At 40.5% G+C, this 12,062-nt stretch overlaps 1 protein-coding gene across 1 annotated transcript in view; it reads left to right on the top strand.

The window, feature by feature from the left end:
* The first annotated feature begins 3,020 nt into the window (after window positions 1–3,020).
* The window catches only part of sort1b (sortilin 1b), a 14,142-nt gene continuing 5,100 nt past the window's right edge, over window positions 3,021–12,062 (top strand). The window contains exons 1-13 of the mRNA XM_042228253.1: window positions 3,021–3,665; window positions 5,152–5,211; window positions 5,384–5,457; window positions 5,546–5,648; window positions 5,769–5,930; window positions 6,226–6,299; window positions 7,355–7,404; window positions 7,762–7,889; window positions 8,357–8,501; window positions 8,986–9,141; window positions 9,527–9,633; window positions 11,175–11,277; window positions 11,414–11,585. Coding sequence (XP_042084187.1) covers window positions 3,393–3,665; window positions 5,152–5,211; window positions 5,384–5,457; window positions 5,546–5,648; window positions 5,769–5,930; window positions 6,226–6,299; window positions 7,355–7,404; window positions 7,762–7,889; window positions 8,357–8,501; window positions 8,986–9,141; window positions 9,527–9,633; window positions 11,175–11,277; window positions 11,414–11,585 — 1,607 coding nt within the window. The 5' untranslated portion in view covers window positions 3,021–3,392. The remainder of the gene's footprint in view (window positions 3,666–5,151; window positions 5,212–5,383; window positions 5,458–5,545; window positions 5,649–5,768; window positions 5,931–6,225; window positions 6,300–7,354; window positions 7,405–7,761; window positions 7,890–8,356; window positions 8,502–8,985; window positions 9,142–9,526; window positions 9,634–11,174; window positions 11,278–11,413; window positions 11,586–12,062) is intronic.

The raw sequence follows: 12,062 nt of genomic DNA, 5'->3' as shown, positions 1-12,062 counted from the left end.
CACGGGCCACGCCTCACCACACTTATGTTCAAACGTGGTGTTCGCTATTGATAAACTGTGGTTTGCACAGAAGTCCAGTAATGGAACACTCATCTGGTTCAGATCTGGCAGGCCGTTCCTCCCAATCACACCCCTCCAGGTCAAACTGTCGTTGCCCACATGAACATTGAAGTCTCCCAGTAAGATGACAGAGTCCACCAACTTGTTCCCCAAACCAAAGGCACAGTGAACTGTTCTCTTGATCTTCTACTCATAAGGGTTTTTGAATGGCTCTTTGTCTGGTCCCTCACCCAGGACCAATTTGCCATGGGAGACGCTACCAGGGGGCACCCCCCCCTGACAACATAGCTCCTGGGACACACAAACCTGTCCACCACAATAAGGTAGCGATTCAAGGAGGTTATTACAAATACTGGTAATTTAGGGCAGCTGTGGATAAACCATACATGTCAAGAGCCGTAGTTCAGCACACAAGCTGGACCCAGAAGCAGAGACAATACGCCAAGGTGCACGCAAAATAAACTTTATTTCTAATTACGGGTGTCCCGAAAGGGTCAAAGGAAAACACGCCGAGTAAATGGGAAACAAAGGGACCGGGAGATAAGCAACTCGGGAACGCCGTAATCAGGCTGCTACAGAAAGAGGAAGAGAGTTACTGGGGAGCGGGGGAATAACAGCATACGCGGGGTAGAGTTATTAATCTTACGATCAGGGCTGGGCCGTGGGAACCGGAGGGAGGGGTGAGGGTCCGCGGGAGAGCTGCAGGGAAACAGAGGAGATGATGACCGGTGGTCATCCGAACTCCAGGCGGGCAGGAGGACAGACAGGAGGAGGCTCAAAACATGCCGAACGGTTACCTGAGCACACAATGAAAGGATTAGCGTTGTTCAGAATTTCACAACCACCTTCACCTGGGGGCCAAGTTACCGCTGAAAGGTGACTAACAGACTGGCGTGGAGCAGCTGGCTGAGCGGGGTTAAATAGTCCACCTGATGATCGCCTGGAATGGGATGCAGGTGTAGAGTCGACAGCCACACCCGTGGGCGTGGGCATCCCATCAGCTCCTCGGACACCGGGCCGCGGACCATGACAATACATATGCTACATGCAGACATTTCTGCATCTCTGCTTTTTAAAGACACTTTGTATATAGTTTATTTGATGTAATATTTAATAGTGAACTGTAAATTTTGGCTTTTTTTCAAGGAAGCAATTTTTATTCAGTGTTTTCATAAAAGCCTTATTTTTATGCATTTAACTACTACTGAAACCTTTCAAAATGAAGTTCCACCCCTGTGTGCATGGATTGTCAGCAGGGCAAAAGATTCAGCTCCCACATACCAAATAACTTACATATGAAATTATCTCGCAGGCCAGATATAATTGGATGTGGCCCGTGAGCCGTGACCTGGTCTAAACATTGTATCAAGCACTGTAAATAGGCATGCACGGGGATCAGGTGTGATCCCCTATTAGATCCTACCTTCTTTTATATATTAATGAACTGCAGAGCCAAAATTAATCTGGGTGTGGTATTTCATGCTTTTTCATGCTTATATGTCAGAGCTTCTTAAAAGTGGAACTTTTCTTTCAAACAATTGTTCAGGCACTAATTATGGCTGATAGGCTCCACTAAACAATTTAATTTGTTTTAATGACAGTACAAGGTGAGGAGGATTTTTTTTTTTTAACGATGCCTGATATCATAGCAAACAGCTAAATGTTAAGTGACTGCACAGTAAGAGTGATTGATAGATATTGAGATTTCTGCAGATGTTAAATGAGCATTATTAAACTCATGTCATGTGATTAACATGACTCTCGTCAATGTGGGTCAAACTTATTTACACAGAGGCTCTCCTTTCCCACAGTCTCAGTGAATGGCAACGCCTGTTTATGGGCTGGGTGCTCAGGCAAATTAAGGTACACTGTGCCATCTATTAATATGACTAATTTTCCTCAGCACACTGTACAGCAGGACTGGAAGATTCTGGTTCTTTTAGAAAAGTTCTGGTCTCGTTTTTGCAAGTCACATCTCGAATGAATAAAACTGCCTTTGTTCCCTACCTTTTATTAGCTGACTATGCAGTGGGAGGGAGTTCAGGTCCATTGTAAGTCCTCTTTGTGAAGGAATCCTGCTTCACAGTTGTGATTGTCGGGTTTCCTGAATGTATCTGAATAAAGAAACATACTTTCAATGAACAAAACTAATGGGGTATCCTTGATGACCCAAGAAACATTTGGGAATAGCTAAATTCTAGATTCAAACTCAAGTTTTCAGGGAGTTTTATGCCACTGAAACTTGTTCAACAGGTTTTTTATTTTGGGCTGCCATGCTATGTCAATGTTTTTGCTGCTGGCAGAGTTGCTGGACTGGCTTGAGCCACAACACTCAAGTAGCATGACTTCTGATCTAGTCTACCCACCTTCATTTATATGACAAGATATTATTTTACTCCTTCACAACAGATTTGCTGAAAAAACTAAAACCCAGAGTTCAAATGTGATCACAGGTATTGGGTTGGGGTTTTGCATATCCAGACAGCTAAGGATTGTTTTGAATTTGGGTTAAGGGTTATTTTAAGTTATTTTGAACACATGACCAGTAGTCATGGGATTATTATGCATCACATGCACAAGTCTAATGAATTCTAAATTAGTCAGAATTGAAACAGAATTGCTAAATGTACTTTGAGAGGGTGCCAGGCCATACAAAAAAACGACTTTTATTCATTTAAAGAAAATTGTATCATACTGTATGATTGTATGTAAAGATAACTGAGGAAATGGTTAAACTTCTTTACACAGACAGAAAGAGCAATTTCACTGGTCTGGCCCACTTGAAAATGAGCATGACATCCCTGGTGTAGAGTAAATAAATGTATGGTTAAATGTGGCTCGTGTATAAATGCCAGACCATTCCTCCACTCCATTCCATTCTTTTGGCACTGCCTTTTCACAATTGAACCAATTGGAAGGCCTGATAGGTGGGCCACAGTTAAAGACCAGCCAATCGCAGCGTCACTCTGCATAGAGCATTACGACCTGCAGACACAATTCCTATGTTTGTCACAGTGTATCATGTTGGTGAGGAGTTACTCTGTGGATAATTGGCGGTAGCACGCCGGCTGATTTGCAAGATTACGATTTTTTTTAAAAAAAATTGATTTAATTTGCGCTACCGCGGAGTGAGACAGTTGGAGCTTCGAGGGCGCTCCGTGTTTCCAAAGCCCAAAATAGAAATAGTCGCTGTCAGGAGGACTACTGTTTTGTTGATGTCATCCGTGGCAGAGCTGTAGCGACCTTCAGTTTCTAGACAAGAAAACAAAGACGTGTTTTTGTCTTTTTTTAAACCCCTCTCCTTTGTTTTGTCAGTGGCAATAGGAACGAAGATGGGACTATTGCTCCGCGGCATCCTGCTGTTATCGGCTTGCACTTTCACAGCAGGTGTAGATTTTCAGCTGGGCTCCAAGCCCCTCGGGCAGTCAGGTTTTGTGAGGCGTTCAAACACTGAAGGGAAAGCTGCGAAAATCGTAAAGAGGTCTCTTCCCGCATGGCTGGCTCCATCACCAAACCACAAGATAAAAAGACGAAGCACCGAAGAGGACGACTCGTGTAAAGCTCTTCAAGGATATGTCACCAAGTTGGACGCCAACACCCACGATGTAAGTTACCCTCTGAGGTCCTGTTACACTTCACACGTCTGACAACGAGAAGATGATACGCAGGTGCTAAGCAAGTGCAGGGACTAGGCCTAATAAGCTATTCATTGCACTCATACTCATCAGTGGACTCCCATGTCCTCTTATTACCTGTATGTCCGGTAGCCTAAAATACATAAACCAGTATTTTTGTATCAATAAACATAGATTCAAAACAAAACACCTTACGTGTTACCATAAGAGGTGTTGCAATGTACCTAGTACTTTTCCCAGGCTCAGGCAGTCTTGCAAGGTATCCCATTGCCTTGTTGGTTAACACCTCTAGGCTGCAATGATTTCTTTTCTTTAATATTTGGAGCAGTGAGGTACACTGTACTTAGTCTTCCTCATGCTTTAGACTTGCATTGGTTGCACAGAATGACATCAATGCTTTTTCAAGCGTTGCACTAAAGGCTGTGACCTGTATGTTATTTGTCATTTTAAGCATGGAACTGTATTCTGGTATTAAACTATCCAATCTTTCTTCTGCCTTCACTCAGTGAATATGCCTTAATGTTTCCAGGAAAATTGGCCCAGTGGGAATCCATGTGACTTGCTGTGCAGCAGTTATTTTGTAATTAAAGCTGTGTTTGTGTGGTATCAAAAGCAAAGTTTAAGCTTCAGAGATTGTTGTTTCTTCTTCTTCTTCTTCTTCTTCTTCTTTGTTTATAGCATATACTCTATCCAGGAAGATAAAACATCTGATCTACACAACTATGCAATTCTTTCCACAAAGCAAACGAGAGTCCTGTGCTGCTTATTTCCCTAGCTCCTCACTGCCATGTGACCAACTTTGCATTGCAGTCTTTGTATACTTGTCCCCAGTAATCTGGAGTTGATAGAATTCCCAGTGGCTCAGCCGCCTCCTTGCCCCGAGGATAGTGCTGCAGGTTCAACCAGTACTGAAGCTACTTATGCTGAAAAAGACCCATTGTGACCATCCATGCAGTTGATGAATAATGGGACACTTGATAGAACTTAAGATTTAAAGCTTTCGTAACTGACTCTGACAATTAAAGCAAGTTTTCTTTGTTTAATTTTTGCCCTAGCCCTACAGCTAAATTCAGCTAAATACAGCTAAGGTTTAATTTCCCCCAAAATTAAATTACTTGTCTTGTGGTATTTTGTAGCTGCGTTCGGAAGTCTTTCAAGTAACTGCTCGAAGCTTTAGGTCTGCTCGCCTGTTCTGCTAACAGAACAGACACTTTGTACACTAAACTGTCTATGCCAGAACACATGGTGAGGTGAAACATGCTGCCAGTCAAAGCAAAAATACATTTGAAGCAAAAACTCAAATAGGCTGTGGCTGCAGTTTATAATTGCAATGTCAGTTTGTCCCTTTTTGTGAGCTCAGCTGAAATAGTTGTGCTGTTTCACACAGTCCACACTGCTATTATTGCCTTTTCTATGTTTTATATATTTATGAACATGTTTTGTCTGTTTGTCTCAGTTTGAATTCCATGACCTGAGTGGCTCGGTGTCGCTGGCTTGGGTTGGAGATGGCACAGGGGTGAGTGTACTTATCACCATTTGCACCTAACATGTTTTCCGTTAGTTATGTGGTGTGGTTTTTGCAAACTTGGCTTTGTACACTGAATGCAGATGACACACTTAAGGGTCTTGTGCACTTTAATAAATGGTGCATGGTCCACTTTCCTCAAGCTAACCTTCCTTCTTGGCAGGTTATTCTGGCCTTGACGACATTTCAGGTCCCGTTCTTCATGGTAAAACTTGGACAGTCGAAACTCTATCGAAGGTAATGGAATTTACCTTTTAATCTGGAAAAATGCACATGGCTTACATTTTATTTGCATTTAATTTGACTGAAACAATTTTTCTGCCAGTGAGGACTACGGCAAGTCATTTCAGGATGTAACCGGCCTCATCAACAACACCTTCATAAGATCAGAGTTCGGCATTGCAATCAGCCCCAATAACTCAGGCAAAGTAAGCCTTATCTTGATCAAGTCCTCACCACATGTACTTCATGTACTCATCAAGAGTATTTTTAGACGTGAACTAACCACTGTTCCTGCAGTTAAGAACCTGTTGTACTCTGGCTTTTAGGTGATTCTGACAGCTGAAGTGTCTGGAGACCTCAAGACCCGCATTTTTGTCTCTGAGGACTTTGGAAAGAGCTTCACCGACCGGAACTTGCCTTTCAACCCCTTGACGCAGATCACGTACAACCCTGAGAATTCCAGTGTGCTGGTTGTCCTCAGCAACGACGTAAGGAGTGAATACTAAAGACCTGTATTTTGTGTGAAAAGGAACCAGTTAGGATTCAAAGTGGACTGTTTCTGTCAAGTTGAAAGCTCAAGTAGTGCCTCTGCATGCATATATTACATCAAATAATTCAATGAAGGTCAAGCAGTCTTCATTGTTTTGTACGTTTGCACACAGTGCATTTATAAGCATGGCTTTTGAGTCGGTGAACTGGTTTATAGAATTCTGTTCTGCCCCATGTTTATGTGGGGCTGTTGCGGATACGTACTGACTGATTCTTTGTTGTTTCCTTTCTCAGTATGAGCTGTGGCTGTCTGAAGACTTTGGCGTAAATTGGAAAAACATTCACAGAATGGTGTGTCTGGTAAAATGGTAAGAAAAGACAAACTGATAGCTCCAGAATCTTCTTCAGGTGCGCAGTGAATAAGTACCTACTTTATAACCACAATAGCAAAAAGTTTCATGGAATTGTTTTTAGTCACTTTAAGGGGGAAGTAGAGCAAAAGGCTTTTTTACTGGTATGGCATGCTGCGGTATTTCAGGAAGTGATTGTACAACCTGCAAGGCAGCATGACTTTTAGTTTTTCCAACAGCCTCATTGTTACAGACAGAGGAAGACGGTGAAGTTCCACCTGTCTCTAATATAGTGCTTCATTGTTTATCAAAATAAAATATGCTTAGACTTACTCTCTTCTTAATGTGTTTAAAGTTATTCAAACATGCCCCTTTGATGATTTAAGATAAGCAAAGGAAGATATACAATTTTTGTCATTATGGGACATACATGTTCAGTGGTTTTCTATCAGGGTTTATTGTTGCTGCACCTTTTTTCTTCCCCCCCCAAATGGGCACTAAAACTACATTGCAGTTATCGGCTGTTTAACTACCCATTTTGTGGCCAAGCCGTTGCAGCACAAATGCTGTTTTTCATGGCTCTTCCTGGCATTTGTCACAGTCTTATCTTGGCATCTCTGTCTTTTAAGTTTCAGCTTTAAGGCTGTGTTGTCCAGGTGTCCAGAGGAACTCCGCGTTCAAAAAAAGTCTTCCTGAAACATAACCTTTGGTTACTGTCCATAAAGAAGTTAGGCTTAAAAGGCTGCAGGAAAATGGGTCACTTTTATCTGGGTCAGGAATTTTCTGAACACAACACTCAACAGAAACAGAAAGTGCATATTTATAAAGGGCTGGTTGTATACGATAAGCAGTATCATGTGACTTGCACTGTGAAGCAAGACTTCACAGTAGTCTTACAACAGCAGAGTCCTGTATTAGACCCGATTTCTTCCTTGTTGCGAGAATGCTTCTGCATGCACTGTTGTTTAAGTTGCAAGCATACATTACATACTCATAATAAAGCAGTGTGCATTTGTTTTACTAAATATGTCACTGACTGTGTAATCACTCTATGATCTCCATTCTCCTTCTAGGGGAAGAAAAAATACAATCTACTTTACAGCCAGCCTCAACAGCTCCTGCAGTAAGTAATTCCCCCATCTAACCAACGCTGGAGTAAATCGACATGTACTTTAATCTCATTTATTTTTGTGTTGTAGATGACTGGGGAGCAGTGCATGAAATATGTCTCTTGAATTTATTTAGGGCAGTGTAGAATTTTTCACATAAAAGATTTAAGTGGAAACATGCTTCACACTGATGTATACTCCCAGCCAGCTCTAACTTCCTCCATATTTTCACGATTTAGGCTGTCATTTCTCTTAAAAATTACACGTAACTATTAGCTGCACTTATATTTTTGCATGTATTTGTTGCTCTTGCACGTCTAAGTTGTGGTTTGTTTTTGGTTTTTTTTTGTTTTTTTCCTTCAATTTTTCAGGTGATCGAGGTATGCTGGAACTGAGGAGGACGACCAACTACGGCAAAACCATCAAGACTGTTGCCAGTAAGATCTACTCTTTTGGCCTTGGCGGACGCTTCCTCTTTGCATCAGTAATGACGGGAAAGGTCAGTGTACAGCGGGTTGTAATCTAGATAATATGCAAACTAGATCAGGCGAAATATTGTTTGTTTGCTTTTCTCTGTTCATGACATTATTATTATTATTATTATTATTATTATTATGTTGTAGTACAAGCGTATTCAAAATAGCTGTTCCTTCTGTTGGTTTGTTTTTTTTAAAGAGATATCACTTGGTTCATGTAACTACACACTTATGAGGAAGTTTAAAAGTGACATTGCGACTGATGGAGAAATTAGCAGAAAGCAATACAATCATAAGCATATTCATATTCCTCCCTCAGGAGAGGTCATTTTTACTCAATTTATCAGAGCCTAGATATGAGAATAGCTTGCTAAGTGTTCTTCTAATTTGCCCCAGTACAGGTAAACAGTATTAGTAATAAAAGTATGTGAGCTGTTCCTGTCCTCGCCTCCTTTCATCTGTTTTCTTTCCTTCCCCACCTTTTCCACAGGGCACTCTGCGGACAATCCACGTGTCAGTGGATCAGGGTGATAGTTGGAACATTGCCCAGCTGCCTCCTGTTGGTCATGAGCAGTTCTACTCTATCCTGGCAGCGAACGATGAAATGGTCTTCATGCATGTCGACGAGCCAGGAGGTCAGCAGATAAAGAAACTCTATACTGTTTCTTGTAGTGAATGTAGAGAACTGAGTGAACTGAAAGCATGGTATTTATTACTATATTACAGTGTGAAGGTTTTTACTCGTCCTCACGTGAGCAACTAGACCTTCAACATATTAACCTTGTACTGAGTAATAAGTTACATTCAAAAGTCATACATTAATCATTAATTGTCATTCACAGCACTTCTGATGACTTTCATGTTTAGCACACAAAGCCAAATGTGATTTTTCTTTTAGATGCAGGGACTTTTCTGAGTGAGCCAAAGTTTTATGTGGTAGTTTGAACAGTGCCTGCAAATGGCTTTTGTTAAAAAGGCCCTAGAGCTTGTTTCACCCCACCTATGCGTCAGAGAGTGTGTCTTGGCAGATCTTATTACAGAACCAGCCTTGAAACAGTATCTTGAAATGGGTATTATTACCTCACATTACATTTTAATACTTTTTTTTTTTTTCTACAGATACTGGATTTGGTACAATCTATGTGTCAGACGACCGAGGTACTGTGTATTCCAAGTCACTGGAGCGCCACCTTTACACCACTACGGGGGGAGATACAGACTTCACTAATGTTACTTCTCTACGAGGAGTTTTTATCACCAGCATCCTGGCTGAAGGTAGCTCTAGTCTAACTCTATTCTATTCGAATGTTCTTAGATAAAGAAGTAACAACATATACATGTAATTAGATTCCCCCTGAAACACACACATGCATGGACGCAATACACAGACATGCATGCACAAAGACACACACACACCTGTGACTGCTCTATTTTACACCAGAGAGATGGTGTTGTATAAATATTTAAATAGCTGCTCAATGTTAGATGTGTTACCTGTCTGAAGTAACTGAGCACCACCTAAACCTTGCAGACAGTATAAATCTGACTAAATATTGCTGGGGACAAAAACATATTGAAGTTTTTTCCCCAGCATGCTATTTCCAGACAGGAGTTCCCACAAAGTTTCTGCAACTGTAGAAGTTTTGTCTTGTCGTTCCAGATAACTCTGTGCAGTCTGTGGTGTCCTTTGACCAGGGAGGGGAGTGGGTACCCCTCCAGAAACCTGCCAACAGCAAGTGTGATGCTACAGCCAAGGACCCAGACAAGGTAAATAAAATATTAGAAAAATAAATAAAATAAAAGGGGAAAATGGAAGAAGTTGCTTTGTTTAGAGAAAAAACAAAATTGATGTGTCCTGGTGAAAACTGTTGTACATGTCTATAAAGTACAGGGTCAAACTGCTATGAGAAATCACTTTTTAAGTACAGATCAAAACTTATGTTATTGAGACTAGGGCTCAGTTCTTCTTCTACTTTTTCAGTTGAGCCTTGATGTTTACAGTGACATATTTTTTATAAAATAAACGGTTTTTCTTTTTTATAATGACATTAAAGCATAAATAAAATAAAACCACACTAATCAATAAATAATCTACTTTAAAGCTTTATTACCAAACATTAAATGTTTAGCCCAGGACTGTGGTGTCAGGCCTTAAAATGCTGCTTGTTGTAATGTCTTTTTATTGCTGATGTTTTTAAACATGTTTCTGCAGCAGGCCTGGGAAGTGTAGCTTTAAAAACTAGCTATTTTTCCTGGAGATATTCCTTCACACTTCATGGAATTCTGTCATCTGGAAAAACACTTGTTAGCCTTGAGTAATGTGTTACCTTTGCCTTACCTGGTTCTGTCACTCTGACATGTGTTAACTATTGAAGCCCTGCCCATAGTAAAGGTTCAGCCCAGAAGCAGTGTAATGAGAAATAAAGTAAAACGAGTGCGGTTTTTAAACCTAAACAAATTCTAAAAAGCAGATGCAGCTCTTCCTTTAGTCCGATTTATGTTGATAACAAAAACTCCAACCCAGACCTTCCTCTCTTTATATGAAGAGGAAAGGAAACAAAAATGGATTCAGATTGTTGTTTATAAACTCTACAGACTGGAAACTGTCGGTCATGTTGGGCAGTGAACATTTGATGTAGTTTTAATTGTTAAGGAAGCATCGACAGTGTTTTGGTATATCAAGCAAAGAAAACTTGTGTAACTTGTGTTTAGTTCATGTAACTACAGGAGCTCAATTGTGGATATGAAACTGATTGCCCTGAATGTGTTAGTAAGGGATGCTTCTGTTTTTTTGGGGGTTTTTTTTGATTGCACAAAGGAATGTACACTCTGTGTCAGTAAATATGAGCGTTGGTTGGATAACAAGGCTGTGTGCCTGTATGATAGAGGATTTGTGTGAAATATAACCCAGTGGTTTAAGGTTATTGATTCACCAAGCTTCCTTAGAAATTTACCCCAACCGTGCCATCGTTCTTTACTAGTGTAGCAACAGAGCTCCTCCCATCTGTGAACACTGTTATGCTACTTACTCAGCATTCACCTCAGTCTCTTATAATATATTAAAGGAGTTATTTGTATATTATTAGTTGCTGTCTTTTATATTATTATTGTGTATGTGTGTGAGCAATGTGATTTAAAGGTCCCTTCACATATATTCTTACTAGTAGCTAATAATATAAAACATTAAAGCCACTTGAAAAACCTCAGTGTTTGTGTTCACAGGTACCGTATTGTTCTATTTGAAAACTAGGACCAGCACATCTACTACTTAATACTATAAATAGCTGTGTTTGGTTTATTATCTGCAGTGCAGTCTTCACATCCATGCTGCCTACAGTACTTCTCAGAAGCTCAACATCCCCATGCTCCCTCTGACTGAACCAAATGCTGTGGGTCTCATCATAGCTCACGGTAAACTCAGAGCTTTCATAAAAAAATTTTTTAAACTTTCTTTTTTTTAAATAAACTTGAGCATAATTTATCTTTTAATAAATAAGAGGGTTTTTTTTCCCTTCTAACATTTCTTTATCTGTATTTGCTTTATCAGGAAGTGTTGGTGATGCTATCTCCGTGATGAGACCAGATGTGTATGTGTCTGATGATGGTGGCTATACCTGGATAAAGGCTCTTGATGGACCCCATCACTATGCTATTCTGGACTCGGGAGGTCTGCTGGTGGCCGTGGAGCACAGCGTGACAAACCCTGTCAACAAGATTAAGTGAGTTGCAGTTAAAGGGAACGTCAGACTTGTTTAACTGGTATTTACTGATTTAGCTGACTGTGTGCAGAAATTCACACCTTTCCATTAATTTGATGAAATACGAACATGTTTTCTTTCATGCCATAATCATAACTCTGGGCACTTTTCCACTAATGTTACAATGGTATTCTTACTAAGTTTGACCTTTTATGTATTACTTTCACTTAGCACAGGTCTCAGCTGCCACAAATAATCAATATGCATGCACAAAACTACGGTGTAGTGACATGTAGCCTTTTGCCTGTAGTAAATATCTATGCAAACTCTTGCATAGAGGCTAGTAAATATTCAGTTCAGTTTTATTTATATAGCATCAAATCACAACAACAGCTCCCACAAGGTGCTTGATATTGTAAGGTAATGACACTGCAATACGTCAAAGGAGCTTGCGAATGATAAGGTGGGGTCAGGTTTCACAATGAACTCACCCGAAAC

Source organism: Haplochromis burtoni, unplaced genomic scaffold, assembly GCF_018398535.1.
Source record: "Haplochromis burtoni strain Fernald_Lab_line unplaced genomic scaffold, NCSU_Asbu1 Contig_9, whole genome shotgun sequence".
Classification (NCBI taxonomy): Eukaryota; Metazoa; Chordata; class Actinopteri; order Cichliformes; family Cichlidae; genus Haplochromis; species Haplochromis burtoni.
This window is presented reverse-complemented; position numbering and strand designations above follow the sequence as displayed.